The sequence below is a fragment of the Muntiacus reevesi genome, chromosome 11 (genome assembly GCF_963930625.1).
Source record: "Muntiacus reevesi chromosome 11, mMunRee1.1, whole genome shotgun sequence".
In the NCBI taxonomy this organism is placed as follows: Eukaryota; Metazoa; Chordata; class Mammalia; order Artiodactyla; family Cervidae; genus Muntiacus; species Muntiacus reevesi.
The window spans coordinates 65794382-65816080 of record NC_089259.1 but is presented as its reverse complement, the minus strand read 5'-3'; the positions used below and the strand labels follow the sequence as shown (position 1 = coordinate 65816080).

The 21699-nt window shown below is 41.2% G+C and overlaps 1 protein-coding gene and 1 pseudogene across 1 annotated transcript in view; one reads left to right on the top strand and one right to left on the bottom strand.

The window, feature by feature from the left end:
• LOC136144145 (ATP-binding cassette sub-family C member 4-like) overlaps nucleotides 1-21699 on the bottom strand; it is a 147356-nt gene that overhangs the window by 110603 nt on the left and 15054 nt on the right. The window contains exons 4-9 of the mRNA XM_065901805.1: nucleotides 16185-16409; nucleotides 13775-13864; nucleotides 12297-12460; nucleotides 10990-11115; nucleotides 9788-10037; nucleotides 7316-7417 (exon numbers count right to left, since the gene is read on the bottom strand). Coding sequence (XP_065757877.1) covers nucleotides 7316-7417; nucleotides 9788-10037; nucleotides 10990-11115; nucleotides 12297-12460; nucleotides 13775-13864; nucleotides 16185-16409 — 957 coding nt within the window. The remainder of the gene's footprint in view (nucleotides 1-7315; nucleotides 7418-9787; nucleotides 10038-10989; nucleotides 11116-12296; nucleotides 12461-13774; nucleotides 13865-16184; nucleotides 16410-21699) is intronic.
• Nucleotides 1960-2629, top strand: LOC136144478 (sialomucin core protein 24 pseudogene; annotated as a pseudogene).

The window sequence follows — 21699 nt, the reverse complement described above, 5'->3', positions numbered from 1 at the left end:
GGAAATCTGTATTCAGGTCAGGAAGCAACAGTTAGAACTAGATATGGACCAACCGACTGGTTCCAAATAGGAAAAGGAGTACGTCAAGGCTGTATATTGTCACCCAGTATATTTAACTTATTTGCAGAGTACATCATGAGAAACGCTGAGCTGGATGAAGCACAAGCTGGACTCAAGTTTGCCGAGAGAAATATCAATAACCTCAGATACGCAGATGATACCACCCTTATGGCAGAAAGTGAAGAAGAACTAAAGAGCCTCTTTACAGACGTGAAAGAGGAGAGTGAAAAAGTTGACTTAAATCTCAACATTCAGAAAACTAAGATCAAGGAATTTGGTCTCATCACTTCATGGCAAATAGATGGAAAAACAGTGAGAGACTTTATTTTTGGGGGCTCCAAAATCATTGCAGATGGTGACTGCGGTCATGAAATTAAAAGATGTTTGCTCCTTGGAAGAAAAACTATGACCAACCTAGACAGCATATTATAGAGCACAGACATCACTTTACCAACAAATGTCCGTCTAGTCAAGACTATGGTTTTTCCAGCCGTCATGTATAGATGTGAGAGTTGGACTATAAAGAAAGCTGAGCACCAAAGAATTGATGCTTTTGAACTGTGGTGTTGGAGAAGACTCTTGAGAGTCCCTTGGACTGCAAGGGGATCCAACCAGTCCATCCTAAAGGAGATCAGTCCTGAATATTCACTGGAAGGACTGATGTTGAAGCTGAAACTCCAATACTTTGGCCACTGATGCGAAAAACTGACTCATTTGAAAAGACCCTGATACTGGGAAAGATTGAAGGTGGGAGGAGAAGGGGACAACAGAGAATGAGATAGTTGGATGGCATCATCAACTCAATGGACATGAGTTTGAGTAAGCTGCAGGAGTTGGTGATGGACAGGGAGGCATGCTACAGTCCACTAGGTCGCAAAGAGTCAGACACAACTGAATGACAACTGAACTGAACTCCTTTCTTCCTGCCTGACACTTGGAAATCCTATTTTACTACTTCTCATTCAGTTATGACAGCAAAACAGTGAACCACCTACAAACATCAACTTCTATCACAGCCCCTCAGTCTGTCAAGGACAGAGTACCCTCCGTGTTCAGGCTTCAGGATCACGCACTGCTCCGGGATGACAGAAGGGGGCAGCACTCACCAGCTCACGGCTGCTGGGTCCCCTCCCCCACTGGTTATCCAGGCTCAGGGAACACTGACTCAACAAAGATCATCATCTAAGCCACTACTCTGTGCAGACACGGTTCAAAACCCTGCCCCATGAGATCTGGAGGCTCCCACAAGACCGTTTGCTTTGCTTATTTATTTTTTTATTTTGGCTGCTGCCCTGGGTCTTTGTTGGGGTATGTGGGCTTAGTTGCTCCCTAGCATGTGAGATCTTAGTTCCTCAACCAGGGATGGAAACAGAGTCCCCTGTATTGGAAGGTGGATTCTTAACCACTGGAACACCAAAGAGGGCCCTGGAACCATTTATTTTAAACCTTAAAGATCGAGACCAAGTCCCATCATTTCATGAATGAGACCTGGGTCCCTGAGACCTTCCCCACCTGCCCATCTGGCTGCCTAGGGGGGCAGGCTACAGAGCTCACGTCTGTCTCCCAACCCAGCAGAGGCTTCATTCAGACTCAGCTTCTCTCTAAAACTCCAATGTTTTCCCCTTCCCCTCCAAGGCTCCCTCACCCATGACCTAACCTGACAGCCCTAATTACTAATGACCCCAGCAAGGGGCACAGTCCTTCCATAGGCAAGGCAGGGACAATAGAACAGGGTGTTCTGGATTACAGTGCAATTTACACAGAAGTCCGTGACCATGTTATTAAGCTCTTGAAAGATAGTTCATTTTAAAATGCTGCATAGTTTGGTACAAAAGCAATTCAATGGATACCTGCACATACTGGGCGGAGGATGCAGGGGACAGAAGGACACACGCAGCGATGGGCCCACTTGAACACCTGCATGGAGGACGCATTGTTGGACTCTCCCACCTGCTGCTCTGGGCCGCGGGCTGCCTGGCCACGCTGGGTGTGATGACCGGCTCAGGGCACCACCCTGGCCCTGACGTGACTACAGCCCGGCTTTACTGAGCACCATGAGAGCCCCAGTGCTACCATTCTTGAGGGGCACCTCTCCAGCACCAGAAATCTGGGAAACCATAACAGCTGTGTTTCTTGTTTTGATGCTAAGGCTGCTAATACTACCTGCTTTTGGACTGAATGAAAGGTAAAAAGCTACTGTTTACATAATTCAAAGTTAGTGACTGCCAGGTGGTGAACACAGAATTCTTTCTGTGCCCACTGTCACGCCATCGCCAACCAATTCGAGAGCTAACACCACAACTCTGCCTTCCCCTCCTCAGCTCCCACCACAGCTGCCACGTAAGGTATAACTAAAACCACTAACTCCAAGCTCACAACCTGCGCCAAAGTCTGCCTCTGATGCAGCCAGGTTCTTTGGAGGAATTGTCCTTTCTTGGGTGTGTAGGCTGTAATTTTCTTTCTCTATAGATTCTGCAAATCTAAAAGACAAAACTACCACACTCTTTGGGCTTCCCTGGTGACTCAGATGGTAAAGAATCTGCCTGCAATGTGCAAGACCCAAGTTTGATCCCTGGGTAGGGAAGATCCTCCAGAGAAGGGAAAGGCAACCCATTCCAGTATTCTTGCCTGGAGAAGTCCATGGACAGAGGAGACCAGTGGGCTATAGTTCATGGGGTCACAAAGAGTTGGACCCAACTGAGCAACTAACACTAACCCCACCCTCTGAAAATAGACCTGCTAAAATAACAAGGGCTAGAGTGTAACTCACTGAAACCAAAATATCATCTTTCAATATGTCCCACATGGAAGATGCTATTCTGGGATCTTTAATTTTTCAAGAGATGCATATAGGAGCATTGCTCTTGAGGAAAAATCAGTTAAATCATTTTGCCCAAGGGGACTATTTAAAGTATACTGCATGAATATTTGTGGCTTCTTCTTTTACCTTAAATGGCTGCTGCTGTGGGATTAGATTCTCTCTTCCTGACATGCCAAATGTAACTCTGTAAGTGAGGGAAAACACTGTCCTGTTCAGACAACCTCATGACCCTTCTGCAGGTGCAGTGAAAGTCACTTAGCAGTCCCTAGGCAAGAATACTAGAGTGGGTTGCCATAACCTTTTCCAGGGGATTTTCCCAACCTAGGAACTGAACCTGGGTCTCCTGCACTGCAGGCAGGTTCTTTACCATGGAGCCACCACGGAAGCCCAATATTGTAAAGTAATTAGCCTCCAATTAAAATTTTTTAAAAAGTAGTTATTGTAAAGCCTGTAAGATTCGTTATTTTTATTCAAACTCAGGATGTACTTTAGTGACCAGAATTGAGAAGAAGGTTCTAAATGAGCATCAATCAGGTGGATTTTTGGCTATCATTTAAAAAATGGAATAAATTTAAAAATTTAGTATCCTTAGAGCAAAATTTTGTGCTTGATAAGTTATTTTTTCAACTTGTAAAAAAGATGCCACGTTCCAGATTTAAAGAAATGAATGGAAAGGACAAAAAGTAGTAAAGTATAACAGATTATTGTTCATACTTATAAAGCACTTTGTATCATTCAGAAATTAAATAACAATGCCTTAAAGTCTAGATTTAACCTAAAATGCTGGTGATTTGCTATTTTACATTAAAGAAGGGAAAAGTTGGTCTGAGGATGTAACTGTTGATGTGGGCAACAAAAAATCTGCTCTAAGATACTACACTGTCAGTATTTAACTGAAAACTTACCTACTTTATTTCAAGCCTGAGTAACTTAAACAATTTATAGGAAGTCAAAAGCCTTCATCTATTGAACCACCCTAAATTTTTCTTAAGGCTGTTAAAAAGTATAAAGTTGATTTAATTATATTTTCCTTTGTACTTCAAAAAGGTATCCTAACTGTTGTACCTTAAGATTTCCACTGAGCTTTCTTAAAATGTAACTTTTATGAAACAAGAAAGTTGTTTTAGAATCATTTACTAACTCTTTAATGACAATCATTTTAAGTTTTGACACAGAAAATGTGAGCAGTATAATTTCAGAAAAAAATTTTAGTTGATCAGATTACTGTCGATGTTTAATGATGATTGCCCTAGGTAAATAGATCGTACTTTTTATTTCTTCTCACCCATCTTTTTCTTCTTAGTTTCAATTCCTGTGGTATGATAAGCATGCATACTTTCATCTCTTTAGTTTCCTTATGAATCACTAGTTTTTTCAGGTTTAGAGGGATTCTTCTTCCCTGCCTTTGACACACAGGATTAGTTCAGGGGCTTAAGTCAGTTTAAAATGAGCTTTTGCTCATTAAGGCTCCAGGTCATTAAGGCTTTTTTGTTTTAGTTTCCTTACCCTACAATGGTTGAATATAGCACTTGGTTTTCAATATTATATAGTAAGAAACGACAAGTTGCTTTTGACCATTTCTTAAGCCAACATTCCTTGCATTTAGATAATTAAAGGTTCATAAAATGAAGATTTACTATTTCTTCATTGCTTGCTGGTACAGCTATAGTTTGTTTTACTCGCAAGTTTATACATATCCCTAATGTTTTCAAGTGCCCTAATTGTTTATCTCTGGCTTCAAAGGCTTCTACGAAAAGATATGCTTACCTCACATTTTTGTGTCTCCCTCAGTGGTAACAGTCTAGGTATCTCACAAAAAATGTTATTATGGTGCCATGGCTGTTAGTTTTTAGTGAGTGCTAGAGTTTCAACTAGATTCAGTTGAAAATATTTAGAATTTCCATTTCCTGAAAGTGGTAAAAATTGGCTGCAATAGCATAATTATCATTTACCTAGATAGGAATATCTTTGCTTTGCTAAGTCACTTCAGTCATGTCCGACTCTGCAACCCTATGGACTGTAGCCCGCCAGGCTCTTCTATCCGTGGGATTCTCCAGGCAAGAATACTGGAGGGGGTTGCCATTTCCTTCTCCAAGGAAACTGTGTCACACAATAATGTTATATCTATTTTTGTGAAAATGTAGCTGATGAAGCCTCCCATCTCTGTAATTTTGAATTCTGCTCTAACAGAATCATAATATGCCATTAGTTAGATTTTATAAGAGCCTTACAAAAGAACTCACAGCCTTTCCCCCTCTTTAGCAGTTTAGTATCTTGAGTTAGTAATAATGTTTGTTTGTTTGTTTTTAACTCTAGAAGCTATATAGAAACTTTTCAGATTTTTCATCTGATTTATTCATAAGGACTATGAGGAGACCCAAACAGTCCATCCTAAAGGAGATCAGTTCTGGGTGTTCATTGGAAGGACTGATACTGAAGCTGAAACTCCAATACTTTGGCCATCTCATGCGAAGAGTTGACTCATTGGAGAAGACCCTGATGCTGGGAGGTATTGGGGGCAGGAGGAGGAGGGGACGACAAAGGATGAGATGGCTGGATGGCATCACCGACTCGATGGGCATGAGTTTGAGTCAACTCCGGGAGTTGGTGATGGACAGGGAGGCCTGGCGTGCTGTGATTCATGGGGTTGCAAAGAGTCGGACAGGACTGAGCGACTGAAATGAACTGATAGTACAGCTAAAATCCTTTATTCTACCTTACAGGCATTTGCTGCACAGGCAGACTGCTGCATACAGATATTTTTATTTCAGTTAATTAATAACTGCAGAACATATACTGAACTGATTTAAAATAAATCTACATGTTTTCTGGGAACAAAAGAAATCTGCTAATAAGTTCATACAAATTATGTGTTAGCATTCACATGAAATGGTCTTTATAATGGAATTTTAGTGGTGCTTTCTATAACTGCTTCAAGAGCATCATGACGAGAAACACCAACCAGAAGGTAAATCTACTGTGTTAACCTAGCAGAAGCTCTCAGGTTAGATCAGACACCGTGTGTGTTTCCATGGACAGAAACCACTGGGATGTGGTTTCATGTATCTGTGAACAAACCACTGGTTGTCCGTGGGGACGGCAGTTGCTGAGTCAGAAGCAGGTGGCACCACAGAGTCACAGGCATGAAAGACAGGGTGAGTCTACAGTCAGGACAGGTGCTCTGTGGTCCCCACGCTGACAGCCGAGCTCCTGGGCTCTGATCTGGAGGGTGGACCCTCTGGTGGAGGCGCCGCCTTCCTGAGCACACCCAGCCCTGGGGGGTGGGAGCAGCTTCCTGCCTTTGATAACCCCTGGGTTGTCTCACGCACCGGCCGTTTTGCCCTTACTGCTTTTTTCTCCCTCTTTTATCATCTGTGTAACTTATTCCCTGCATGGAACTCCCTCTCTCATGGTGGGGTTCTGTTTTCCTAACCAATCCTCACTGACACAGGAGGGTGTGCGCAGAAGACCATGGAACCGGAGAGCGGGTGAGGGGGGGCGGTTATTTCAGTTGGTAAAGGGGCTGCACTGGGTGTGTGATACTGACAACTTCTTGAGACCAGATCCTGTTGTTTTTTCTGTTTGACTGAACCTTCCCTGGTGGCTCAGAGGTTAAAGCATCTGCCCGCAATGCGGGAGACCTAGGTTTGATCCCTGGGTCGGGAAGATCCCTGGAGAAAGAACTGGCAAACCACTCCAGTATTCTTGCCTGGAGAATCCCATGGACAGAGGAGCCTGGGGGGCTAGAGTCCACGGGGTCGCAAAGAGTCTGACACAACTGAGTGACTTCACTTTCACTTTCAACAAATAAACCAACGGTTGGAAATCACCAGCTCTCCTAGTAAGCTTCCACACAGCGTAATGCTTTAACTGGGAATCACTGGTGCTCACTATGATTACCTGCTATCTCCTCCTACACTGGCTGTCACCAAAGTATTCAGAACCATCCAGAAGCTCAGGATGGGGGAGCCCCCACTCTACCCCATGGCAAATATCCAGATCATGGCCTCACTCTGTGTATAATAAACTGGTCTGAAAATCAAGGAAAAAAATATATGCTGATTCCTCAAAGCCTCTTTAAAAACTAGTTGTGTATTTTTGAGATAACCCATATCACATTGCAGCATTTTGTCTGTCCAATTCTGTAAATGCTAACATTACAAATGTATGGACTTTAAGTTCAAAATGTGCTAATATTTTGAAAGCTCGCTTGAAAATGAGAGAGACAGCAACATGTCAAACATCTTAGGTTGATTTTATAATTAATCTCCATTAGATAAAACATTAGTCCCTATTTTGAAAAATTTTGCAACATACTTTTAGTAAATGAGCAAGTCACATTTTACACCATGGGTAAAATCTAAAAATTCTCCAATAAATCTTAGTCACAGTTGTCTGTTAGCAGTCATGATCTTGGAATGGAAGATCTGTTACCTCATCCCAAAAAGCAGTGAAATCTTGCATGTCCACCATCACTTCACCATCTGATGGCAGCTTAGTGTTGACCTGTGGTATTTCATCAAGTAATAAAAAATTCTACAGAAACAAGGGGGAAAAAAAAAACAGATTGTTAAATTGCAGAAAGTAAGCACAAACAAAAGCAATTGCTTTCCTGGGATTTGAAAACTTTGAATAGTCTAAATACTGTTTTGCTAACTGTATTAAGGTATTAGTTCACATCAGAACATATTATGCAATACATGAGACCCCGGTTCGATTCCTGGGTTGGGAAGGTCCTCTGCAGAAGGGTTAGTCTACCCACTCCAGTATTCTTGGGCTTCCCTTGTGGCTCAGCTGGTAAAGAATCCACCTGCAATGCAGGAAACCTGAGTTCAATCCCTGGGTTGGGAAGAAATGCCCTGGAGAAAGGAAAGGCTACCCACTCCAGTATTCTGGCCTGGAGAATTCCACGGTCTGTATAGTCCATAGGGTTGCAACGAGTTGGACACAACTGACCAACTTTAACTTTCACTCAGAACATATTAAATAATGTATGGAATAATATATTACATAATTACTATTATTACATACTTAATAATTACTATTATTACAGCTCATGGTATATATCAATATAATCATATAATATAGTGTATTTGTTGTTGCTCAGTCACTAAGTCGTGTCTGACTCTTTGCAATCCCATGGATTGCAGCACTTCAGGATCCCCTGTCTATCACTATCTCCAAGAGTTTGCTCAGACTCATGTCTGTTGAATCAGTGATGCTATCCAATCATCTCATCCTCTCTCGTCCCCTTCTCCTCTTGCCCTCAATCTTTCCCAGCATCAGGGTTTTTTCCAATGAGTTGGCTCTTGACATTAGATGGCTAAAGTATTGGAGCTTCAGCATCAGACCTTCCAATGAATACTCAGGGTTGATTTCCTTTAGGATTGGCTGGTTTGATCTCCTTGCAGTCCAAGGGGCTCTCAAGAATCCCCTCCAACACCACAGTTCAAAAGCATCAATTCTTCAGTGCTCAGCCTTCTTTATGGTCCAACATTCACATCCATAGACGACTAGTGGAAAAACCATACTTTGACTATAGGGAATGTTGTTGGCAAAGTAATGTCTCTGCTTTTTAATACACTGTCTAGGATTGTCATAGTTTTTCTTCAATGTAGCAAGGGTCTTTGAATTTCATGGCTGCAATCAGCACCTGCAATGATTTTGGAGCCCAAGAAAAAAAAAGTCTTTTTCTGTTCCTATTGTTTCCCCATCTATTGCCATGAAGGAATGGAATGAGATGCCATGATTGTGGTTTTCTGAATGCTGAGTTTTAAGTCAGGTTTTTTACTCTCCTCTTTCACCTTCATCAAGAGACTCGTTAGTTCCTCTTCACTTTCTGCCATAAGGGTGGTGTCATCTGCATGTCTGACGTTACTAATATCTCTCCCAGCAATCATGATTCCAGCTTGAGCTTCATCCAACCCAGCATTTCTCATGAGGTACTCTGCATATAAGTTTAAAAAAGCAAGGTTACAATATACAGCCTTCATGTACTCCTTTCCCAATTTGGAACCAATCCATTATTCCATGACCAGTTCTAACTGTTGCCTCTTGACTTGCATACAAGTTTGACAGGAGACAGGTAAGGTGGTTTAATATTCCCATCTCTTTCATGATTTTCCACAGTTTGTTGTGATCCACACAGTCAAAGGCTTTAGAGTAGTCAATGAAGCAGTAGCAGACGTTTTTCTGGAATTCTCTTGCTTTTCTATGATCCAATGAATGCTGGAAATTTGGTCTCTGGTTCCTCTGCCTTTTCTAAACCCAGCTTGTATATCTAGAACTTCTTGGTTCACATAATGGTGGCAATTACAAATTTGAAAAGAAGAGGGCAACTAGAAAGAGAGGATTAAGCAGCAAATAAAGAGGGGCCAGGGATGAAAAGGCAGATGCAAAAGGTGGCTCAGACATCAACAATCAAAACATCTATGCAGGAAAGAACTCATTTTTTAACACAGAGAATTAACTGAATCTGAGGCCACTCTTCCTCTCCAAGGAGCAGGGAGCTCTCAGCAAGTTCCTCCCCTCCCGGCCCAGAGAGGAATCCTATATCCCAGGACTGTGCACAGTCACTGCCTAGTCACTGGAGTTAGCACAGGAGATGCACTCTGTTTGCTTCTCCTGCTATTAGACATTTTAATCTCTCTGCAGGTATCACTACACAAGAGCCCTGTGCCACTGCTACTTATATATACTACTGCCGCTACACGTGAACCAGTCTTACGGTATCTGTAATGCACTCTACCTATGAAGAGAAGTGGGCACCTACAACATTCTGGGAAGACTGCCAGGTTTGGCACTGAGAGAGTTAAATATCACCTGACTGGAACACAGTGACACCAAACAAAAGGGCATTTTACAAAAAATCCACCTACAACTGAAAACAATTATTTGTCCCCAAACCTTGATTCTTCGGATGCTGACGACGACCTCTGACACCTTCTCAATGGCCATGGGGAAGTAGAGGGTGCTTGAGAACCGCAGAGCCTCGAACAGCGTCACCACCACAAACACTCGGCTGGCTGTGATCAGGTTGTCAAGGAGCTCATTGGTGATGAAGGTGACAAAAATCATAATTTTGCTGGCAGCGAAAAATGATGCCAAATTCATGCCCCTAAGGTAGGAACTTTTCAGAATCTTGGAAATTTCTTTCCTGAAAAAGAGAGTAGGAAAGAGGTTTTAAAAGAAGCATCAACATCCAAGGCATAAATTCAAGTCCTCATATGGAGACACTACACAGTACATGCCCGGGGCTCCATCCCAACACCAGGACCACACACTTCATCACCACTTCACACTTCCAACTAAATAGAGGCTTCATGTCACCCTTTTAAACACTGTGGGTCAATTGGACTGGGTTTGAACATTCTTTCAACAAGCATTCAAAACCACAACTCCTGGGTCAGGCTCCCCACTAATGACAGAAAGACACAGCCCGTCTCCTCCAGAAGCTCATGAACTTGTGGGGAAGAGAATAAGACACCCCAAAATTGAGAGGCACCAACACGTTAGACAGATTAGATAGGCACCGTGGCCCCTATGGAAGCACAGGTACTGGCTATTGTAAATAGTGCTGCAGTGAACATTGAGACACATGCGTCTTTTTGAATTCTGGCTTTCTCAATGCATATGCACAGTACTGTGATGGCTGAGTCAAATGTAGATTTATTCCTAGTTTTCTAAGGAATCTCCAGCCTGTTTTCCATAATAGCTGTGCCAATTTGCACTCCTACCACAGCGCAGGAGGGTACTGTTTGTAGACTTTTTGTTGATGGCCATGCCTACCAGTGTGAGGTGATACTTCATTGTAGTCTTGATTTGTATTTCTCTAATAAAGAGTTATGTTGAGCATTTTTTCATGTGTTTATTGGCCATCTGTATGTCTTCAGAAGCACATATAATTTTTCCTTTAAGAAGATGGTAAATGGAACAGCAGGTTAAAATGACATCTCCCCTCTTCCACTTAATCCTCCTGCCACATGTGAGGTGTGGAGTTCATAGTATTTAAGCTCATCTTCATGTGAAAACTTGGTAAGACTTCTAATTTCAGTCAGTAAAAATAGGGGGAAAATACAAAATATGGTGTGATATGTACAAAAACATACCTTCTCAATCTGGTAATAAGGTCTATAAATGACTGTTCCCAAGCATACATTTTTACTGTTTTGATGCTAGTTATAACTTCACTCATGGTCCCGATCCTTTCATCCGTAAGAGCTGCAGTCTTACTCCTGAGGGAACAGATGTGAGAGTTGAGACTTAATGACCACAGCTCAACTTTCCGTAGCAGCAGCAGCAGGAGGAGGGGGCACAGGGATCGATGATTCCCTATAGCTCTTCTGTGCTGACATCACAGGCAGGTCCTTCTCAAAGTGCAAATGGAGAAAAAGACTTCTAGAAGTCAACCATTCAGGCTAATTCAAGGAGTAACTTGGAGAACTTGCAGAACTGGATGAAGAAGACCCAAAGTAAGTCAGGTATAAACTCTCTGCCCAAGGAGGTCGCAGTTGGGCAGGGAAAGCAAGAAGACATTGAACTTAACGGGAAGACAGAGTCTGTGCTATGGTAAAATAGGAGAGAAGTTCTGGGGAGCAGGAAAAATGGGACTGTTAATTCTACCAGGAAAGCAGAACAAGAAGAAATTCAGAGACCTGGTAGCACTGGAACAGGGCCTTGAAGGACAAGGAACATCTCTTCATAGCAGACAGAAAAGGAAATTGCAAATACACAAAAGCAGCACATGCAAAGTCACCAAAAACAAAAAAGGAAGAAGAAGAAGAAGAAAAATCTCATGGAAAAAAAAAACAAAACTTCGAAGAGCACAATACCTCCATCACCTGACAACCTGGACAATGACCCACCTCCAACCTTCTGGGACCTGCCTCAGGTCTATCTTATCACCATTAGGTCTTTCATCACCAGTCACTGTTCTGTCACATAATCTGCTGCAATTGTGGGGCTTTATAAAGATATATATATAATTAAGATTGACCTTGTCCTTGAGGCACTTATAAGTTAATGGAAACACTGAACTAAAAACAAGACATGAAAATAGATACCTGAAAATTGTTCTAACATAACAAAAATACATGCAGCTAAATTTGAGCCTATAGGATTATTACTATTTAATAAAGTTTACATAACATCAACATAGGTACATTCTGCTCAAGGACACTCCACTTATTCAGGTATGGTAGTGGGAGGAGACAGTGAGTGCCATCTCCTTTCCCTCTTCAAAATCAGCCTTCAGTTTAAGGCTGGAGCCTCCACCTGCAAAGCCTGAAGGGTCTACAATGCACCCAAAGAAGAGACCAGAGAAGGCATTGGTTTTGATTTTGATCAGAAGCATCAAGCAGATGGTGCATGTTACTAAGCACATATCACCTATTTTTTAAACCAGTGTTTCTCTTACCGGAGTGATGAAAACAACATCCCGAAGCAGCTTTGCAAAAGCAGAAGAATAATGAGAACTGCCATCCCAGCAAGACACGACATTCCTATTTCCATCCAGAGCAGGGCGGTCACTGCGACAGCCTGCAGTGGCCCCACCCACAGATAGTGCAGGAACATCGTTACCTTATAAGAGAAAGACAAAGCCTTCTTAGGACTGCATACAATAAAACCAGTAAGGACACAGTGTAGAAACAATCTGCTCTGAAGGAACAGACAGGAATCTAAACAGAAATGATTTCAGTGAGTTTTACACCTGATGAAGCAGAAATCCAAGCGTCCACCCCAGATGATGCTGTTCTGGGGTAGCACAGGGCTAGCCTCAGGGACGTGCCAAGGAGAACCCGGCCAGCATCACTGATGGAAGATGTTGATTTTGTCCACAACACAGATGAGCTCTGGGCTTCCCCAAACTCTCTCTGTCCCAAAATTCAGCCCCATCTCCCCAGAAGAGCCTATAATATGGTAGCTACCATACTTTGCAATAACTGCTTGTGCATTTACCTTTTGGACAGTCTGTGGCCTTTCCAGGGCAGAAATTAAGGCTTATTCATCCTTCAAATTAAGTAGAGGCCTTACATCATGTTTGATGAATGAATAATTGAAGAAGAAGTGAAAGTGTTAGTCGCTTAGTCATGTCCGACTCTTTGCGACCCCATGGATTATAGCCCACCAGGCTCCTCTGTTCATGGAATTATTCTGGCATGATAACTGGAGCAGGGTGCCATTTCCTTCTCCAGGGAATGTTCCTGACCCAGGGATCAAACCCGGGCCTCCTGCATTGCAGGTGGATTGTTTACCATCTGAGCTACCAGGTAAGCACCCAAACTTAAGGGCCAGGATCATCCAGGAAAGAGAACTGTTCTGTGCAGATCTGGCCAACAGCTGCAACACCCTGGTAACATGATCTATTCATAAGGTAAGTGTGAAATGGGTATGATGGGACAGCAGGGAGGAGGTTGTGCACAGCTGGAGACCACCCACCTGGCATTATTCCTCAAAGGCTCCCTATGCAGCAGCACTGAACAGGGCGCAGGAGAAAGAACAATCCCTGCCCACCAGGCCTTCATCATCCAGAGGGAGGAAGACAGTTGAGGCAGCAACACTGACTCTGCATGCCAAGAAAGGCCACTGTGAAACTTCTATGGAGGACCCCTACGAACACTAACCAAGCTGTCCAAGAACACTACTGCCTTCCCACCACTGAAGTATATTGCAGACAGTGTCAGAAAAACAAACTTCTCATCTACAGGACAAAACTTATCATTATCACATCTAAGCTGTACACAGAGGAAATGAGCATTGGATAAAGAGAACCCTTGCCTTATGTCCTCAACAGAACCCTGGCTGACACCAAACCCTGGTACCTGGCATCCCAATAAACTAAATCCAGTAAGAAGAAGGATGGGAAATGAAAGAGGATCCCTAGCGGCAGCTCACCTGATCAAACCTATTCACATCGTTGGACAGCAGGTTGACTATCTGGCCTGTGGTGGTCTTCCCCATGGCCGAGCTACTCAGGCGAAGTGACTGAAATGAGAGAAAGATACAGACAGTCAGATTCCTACAGTGATACCAAATCAGCCTGAGAACATAGCAAAATGGAGTGCATTTTCACGGGGTTTTGTGTGGTGTCAGGACAAGCAGGATGATGCCTGAAAGCAGGGCTCTAGGGACCCATGTTCATCCTTAGACGATTCAACGTGGCGGCAGCCTTGCCTGCAAGGACAGCAAAGGGAGGAGGAGACAGAAGCAAAACCCTCCACCCTGTTTCTCAGTGAACTTGGCCCTGCCCAAAGGATAAATGAATGTAGGTTTAGACTTAGGAGCCAGCTAAGTAATTTTCAGCCAAAATCTAAACAGCATATTAAAAGCAGAGACATCATTATGCCAACAGAGGTCCATATAGTCAAAGCTATGTTCTTTCCAGTAGTCATGTACTGATGTGAGAGTCTGACTATAAAGAAAGCTGAGCACCAAAGAATTGATGTTTTTGAACTGTGGTGTTGGAGAAGACTCTTGAGAGTCCTCTGGACAGCAACGAGATCCAACCAGTCCATCCTAAAGGAAATCAGTACTGAATATTCTTTGGAAGGACTGATGCTGAAGCTGAAACTCCAATATTTGGCTGCCTGATGCAAAGAACTGACTCATTGGGAAAGACTCTGATGTGGGGAAAGATTGAAGGCAGGAGAAGAAGGGGACAACAGAGGATGAAATGGTTGGATGGCATCACTGACTCAATGGACATGAGTTTGAGTAAATTCTGGGAGTTGGTGATGGACAGGGAGGCCTGGTGTGCTGCAGTCCAAAGAGGTTTCAAAGAGTTGGACACGACTGAGCAACTGAATTGAACTGAATTTGTGGGGAAATCTGAGTATTTGTCTATTAAATGGTAAAAGGTGCAAGAGAATAACAAAGATGATGATGACTGACAATGAAGATCCTTAACTAGAGGGTATGTCATGCAAGGAGAACCTGGACTCATGTGCCAAAACCAAACACAGACAGTGAGATGCCAGGGCCCTGAGTTCACAGTCCCCAGATTTAACAAGATTTTACTAAAGGAAAGATGGGGAGAACACATCCTACATTTTTCCCAGAAAAGTATTCCCAAGAAACAGAAGCTCTGCATAAGTAGCAAATAATAAGAGAAGCAATATTTTTCATTTAAATTTTTTGGTTTTAGCCTTCAATGAGGATTTTATTTGTAGCAAAAATTAAATATATTTAATATGTGTAACGTGATGTTTTGATATAAATAAACATTGGGAAACAGTTACAGTAGAAAAACAAATAAACATATGCCATCATCACATTTAGTTACCCTTTTGTATGTGTGGTGATAACACTTAAGATCTACTCTCTCCACAAATTTCAACTATAAAAAATAGTTATATAATTTTTTTTTCTAGAAAAAAGTAAACAGCCCAGGGCAAAGAGACATCCAAGATCAAATTTATAAAGAGCCCTTCAGTTCGTAACACTAGTGTATCTGTGGCAATTCCTTTATAAAAACACCGAAAATTCTTATTTCTTTTAAGCTAGTTAAGGCCAGGATAAACTATGGAATAATTCTGTGGCATTTTTCATTACAAAATCACTGAACACATTAAATCAGGTCTTATTAAAAGTGCTAAAATGCATACTTAAGAAAAAAGAAACATTGAATTAATTAAATAACTTGAATGAATAGCAAAAAATTCTCACCAAAATACTAAAAACAGTATATGATTTCAAGTTTCATCCCAACATTCAGCTCTATTCTTTAATACCATTATAAACAATCATAACTATAGAATTAAGTGAACGAGTCTATGTTTGGCAAGGATTCCATTTATATTTTTCTTTTGTTCACACAATTATATGCAATATGATTAGATGGGTCATTTAAAAATATAATCATTTCCTTTCTCAAATACATTTTTTGCTCCTAGATTTAATTTCATAAATCCAGTCACTGACGTTTACTTTTAAATACAACTTCAATGTAAAAGAAGGTTTTAATGAACAACAAAAGTTCCACAAATACAGCTATGAGATTTAAGTATGAAAACATTGAAAACCAATTTGATCATCAGAATCCATTACAAGCTGAGTGGATATTATGCAACAACCTGTGGATAAAAGTTATCAAAGGCAGCTCTGACCCGATCTCAACACAAAACTTTTTATTATTTATTGGTAAAGTTTGCTTAAATGACAACAAAATTGGCCTGATGCAAATAGCAAGTCTCTCTAGGAAGGTGTAAATGATCCCAGTTACAAATTTTTAGTTTACAGAGAACTTTCCCAAAATACTTCTGACGCTTCGGGGGAGGTACACACCGTGGTACCGAGTGACACTCACCTTGCGGTAGATCATGTGGCACACGGCTACTCTCAGCCTCATCCCCACACGCTGAATGTGGTAGAAGTACACGTGGTGCAGAACGGCCCACACGAGCACGCAGGCACTCAGCCCCGCCGCGTAGGCGTAGGCTTCGTGCAAAGCAGCAGAATTGGCAGGATCATAGTTTTCAACATAACTAACCATTTTCCCCAAAAAGATGGGTTGAACTACTTTGGTGCCTTCCTGAAAGAAAGAAGAAAAGAACCTTAATTAGAAATACAAGTGATGCCAGTTTTTCTTAACACAAGTTTTACTTCTATTATTAGCATGTTAAAAAGCCATCTTGAAAAAACGCTACATTCATGGCTAATCTAAAAGAAAAATACACAGATCCACTACCTCAAAGAAGCCAAGCAGACAACAGTGCTAGTTTCAACGTAAGCCAAAATCTTACATTCAAAGACAATAAAGCTTTAGTATTGGGTTGGCTAAAAAGTTCTTTTGGTTTTTAAGCAAAAATAAAAGGCACATTTTTCATCTTCACCAAGAACTTTGTTGAACAACCTTTTCAAAGTTTGGTTCCATTACCTTCTTCCGTTTTTCAGGCAATTTCCTAATTCCATCTTCCCAAATCTTTGTATCTTTTTGAGGAAAACTTTGTATCTATTTCAGGTGACTTTTACAGTCTTCCAGAGAATTAAAATTTTCTTCCAGTAAGAGAACTTTGTAAAAAACAAAATAAATGGAAATCTGAAAGTGCAATGTCTGGTAAATACGGAAGATGAGTTAGATCCTCCAGGAGAGGCTGTAATAGTTTCTGCCTGGTCATCAAAGAAACATGCAATCTTACATTATCCTGATGGAAGTTAATGCATTTTCTGCTGACTAATTTCAGACACTTTTCATCAAGTGATGCTTTAAGTTGATCTAACTGGGAGAAGTACTCATTGGACTTAACTGGTTTTCTAGAAGAAGCTCATAATAGAGGACTCCCTTTCAGTCCCACAATATATATAACATCAGCTTCTCTGGATGAAGACTGGACTTTGGTGTGGTTGGTGGTGGTTCATTTCACTTACCCCATGATCTCTTCCATTCCACAATGGTGTACAGTATCCACTTTCCATTGCCCATCACAATTTGTTTTTAAAAAGGAGCATTTTATTAATAGTTACATTTCAGTAGGTAATTGAGTGTGGCAATATGGTCAAGAAGGGTTCCCCCCTCCCATATCCTGCTTAACTTAGGTGGAAACCAAACAACAAAGTGATTAACATAAACAAAATGGTAAAATGACTTTTGATGGGTTTTTTTGGATATTTTGAGTATGTTGGCTATCTCCCACATGATATAACATTGATTGCTCAATCAATGTCTGGATTTGATCTCTATCAACTTCTACTATCAACTGGTCTACTCAACTGTGGAACATCATCCACCAAGAAACCTCCAGCACAAAACTTTAACATAAACAAAATGGTAAAATGACTTTTGATGGGTTTTTTTGGATATTTGGAGTATGTTGGCTATCTCCCACATGATATAACATTGATTGCTCAATCAATGTCTGGATTTGATCTCTATCAACTTCTACTATCAACTGGTCTACTCAACTGTGGAACATCATCCACCAAGAAACCTCCAGCACAAAACTTTTTTTTTTGGCTGTGTTGAGTCTTTATTGCAGTGCGCAGGCTTCTCTAGTTGGGAACTGTCAGTTTAGTTGCCCTGAGGCATGTAATATCTTACTCTCATGACCAGAGATCAAACTCGTGACCCCTGCATTGAAAGGCAGACTCTTAGGACCACCAGGGAAGTTCCCAGATGGGTTTTCTTTTGAAAGCTCTCTACTGTCTCTAAAAAGTTGAGGCACCCACACACATAAGAGGAAGGAAGGAGAATCTAAAGCCCAAAATGTGAAGCATAACTAAAAAGCATTTTCTGCTCAACCAACTAGTGCCTGCTCAAATTATTTACAGAAAGCTGACCCCATCTCTCAAATGGATGAGGCACTGAAGCCCTACACTCCTATCTTGCTCTACACACACATGCTCACAGGCTGTAACACCTGCCTTACCTTCCACAAGGTCACAGGAAATTTGATCTACTCCAGAGAAGAGAAGACCATGTAGTGGAAGAATTATGAGTAAGATGACCATATCAGAGTAAGATGATCAGTTTTCAAGAATACGAAGGCTCACTGCTACATTTCCAGAAAGCCCCATCATTTACCCTTAGAGGTGCTAAAAGCTTAACAAGAGCCCCTCACATCATAGATTATAAAACACACTGTTTATAGAGTTTACTGAGGTAGAAGTCTGGAGGCTTACACAGAGCAGCAAGAATGTCAAACTACACAAGGCAGTCCCAGCCCAGATATGATCAAGGGAAGCCCAGTGCTGCAGGCTACAAACCTGGGGCTCTCCACCAGAAGCCCAGCAGTAACACCTGCCATCCCAAAGTGTCCTAAAACTGTGATTCTCTTTGGGAATCACTGCTGACTGTTACTCAGCTCTCTATTTGGTCCTAATATCATTGTAATTACAGGAAAAGCAAGAGTAATGTCACCTACTTAAAGAACACTGTAAATACAACAAATTCAGCAACAAAAAAAAATATATGGCAACATAAAGGCAGGTCATTGTTGCCTAAATGTCTCGATTTTTCTGCTGAGAGACAGAATTTAATATGCCAGTGGAGCAAACAGCCTCACTAAGGAGTAATGCCAGTCCAGGGCCTGTAGCTTCTACTCTTCTGTCTGTTCCTAATCCTAACCCTCAATTAGTGAGGTAAAAAACAACTGAGAAAGTATTCACTATCAAACTTGAAACTGGGGGCTCGCCTGATAGCTCAGTAGGTAAAGAACCCACCTGCAATGAGGAGACCCCTGTTTGATTCCTGGGTCGAGAAGATCCCCTGGAGAAGGGAAAGGCTACCCACTCTAGTATTCTGGCCTGGAGAATTCCATGGACTGTACAGTCTATGGGGGTTGCAAAGAGTCAGACACAATTGAGTGACTTTCACAAACTTGAAACTAACCAAATTAAAACTTTCTGGATAAGCAAGGAAAAGATCAAAAATTGTTCCCAAACCCTTCACCTTTGATGTCAATCTAAGTTTGATCTGTGAATATTCTTTCCACAAACCAACTGAGAATAGAGTTCTTACTCCTTCACAGGAATTCTTCACAACTGTGAAACCATAAAAGATTTTTAAGAGTCCAACAATATAACAACATTCATTCACAGGAATCTCAGGGTATGAGAGAGATAGACATTTTTGGTGCAGTCCCTGGTATTCAACCTTCTGAAAGTATTTGACTTTGGGGCCCCATTTCCTGCTTCTTAGGGGAACTTCTCACAGGTTTAAGTGCTAAAATTTCCCTAGTCAGTATAGCTTCTCTGTTATATTTCTACATGTACTTAAAAGGTTTCTTACCCAACTCCACCATCTCCACTTCATGAGAAAAATTAAGAAAACACAGAAAATAGAAACAAGCTATCAAAGAAAAAAATGCTTGAGTGAAATATATAAGCATAAGAGAATGAGCTTATGGAAAAAATGAATAGACAGTTTTATCTTCAGAAATGGGGGAACAGATGACAGAGTAGAGCTGAGAAAGATGCAGAGCTAAGGAGGAAAAGCAGTGAATCTGGGAAAATAATAGTCATTATGATTCTCAATATAACTTCACTCCTCCTGACACAGTGGTCTTCATCCTGACTGCAGCTTAGCATCACCTGGGAGGGGTTAGGAGCACTCTAAGGACTGAAACCCAGCCTCCAGAAACTGATTTAGGTTCAAATGATTAGGGATGGAGCCTGAAGTTCCCTCTCCCTAGAAGATGTTGGTGCAGAAACTAATCCCATGTAAGCATCTGCTATTCTGCATCAACAGGGCATCTGGACGTGGAGGGGCCATGAACCTGCTCTGAAGGACTTACAAGTGCCACAGAGGGTTTTAACCAGAGTCCCATGTTACATATCATGCTTCTAGGAAAATTCCTTATGAAACCAAACTCTTGAGACACCAATGATGAAATTCAGACCTTTCATTTGACACTACAGAAAAAATTAAATGTTTATAAAATACTATATCTGCAAAATAAAAACATGAATCAAACTTTGTAATGTTACCTCTAAAAGGGGAGTGTGAATTAGAATGGAGCCAGCAAGGATATCAGTCTTCCTTAAAAACAGCCTCTTCTGTTTACTGAGTTTGAAATTGTGAAAACATTATCAGTTCAGTTCAGTAACTCAGTTGTGTCTGACTCTTTGTAACCCCATGGACCACAGCATACCAGGCCTCCCTGTCCATCACCAACTCCCGAAGTCTACTCAAACTCATCTCCTTTGAGTTGGTGATACCATCCAACCATCTCATCCTCTGTTGTCCCCTTGTCCTCCTGCCTTCAATCATTCCCAGCAAAACATTATACAGAATTATAATTACATGTAAATCCATGACTGATTCATGTCAATGTATGGCAAAAACCACTACAATATTGCAAAGTAATTAGCCTCCAATTAATAAAAATAAAGAAAAAAATTAAAAAGAAAAAAAAAACAATAAAGTTTTCAAAAGCAATTCCTAAAATTTCAGAGTAAGATGAAAGAAAAGTTATATCCATCCAGTAGGCTGACAGAGTTATAAAAAATGAATTATTAAAAGTGGTTGTAAAAAAATAATTTGAAAACACATTCCCTGTGTGATATGCCTAAGGACAATATGAACAACAACAACAACAACAACAAAAAAGCTTCCAAAAGTCACATTATGGTTAATAGTGTTGATACTATAAGATTTTTAAATGAGTAATTATGTTTATATCACTGAGAACTGGGATTAGGCATGGCAGAAAAGAGAACAGATGATGAACGAAAACAGATCCAATCTAAGAGTTAAAAGATAAAGCAAAAGCACTACTGTCCTGAATCTGATTTAAATTGAAAATACCCATATAAACTCAAGGTTTGTTTACTACAAAAAAATGTATACTAGCTTTGTCCAATGACAAAGCTGAGAAACAATAGCCAACTCAACAGCAATGAGCACCCCTAGTGCCCAGACCAGAGTCTCTAAACACCATTTCCCACTAGAAGGAGCCATGGCTGCTTGGAGACATGAAGATTCCAGGGCTGAGGCAAATTTGTACTTAAGGCTGCACAGCTTTTTTTGTGTAAGGATAAGCTAGAAACATCTTGTCACATCAGAAAGCAAAAAACTAACAAGGATTTCTACAGTATGCACAAAAGACAGGAGTCCTGGGAAGAGACGCATTCTATCCTTAATGGCAGAGGCTGGTTGAACAAAGGGCTTAGAGAGCTCACTGATGTTTACAGGCCATTATGGTAGAATGAGATCTCTTGAGAAAAGTCACTTCTAAAAGCCAACTTTCCTGGAATGTAATTAAAAGTTTCACTTCTAAGCTGGATTTTGATTTTTTTCATCATTATGAAAGTAATCTTTTAAAAAAGGAGTCATCTATTTCCTTGATTTTTTAAAGAAAATGGATTGAGGGGGATTGGAGGAT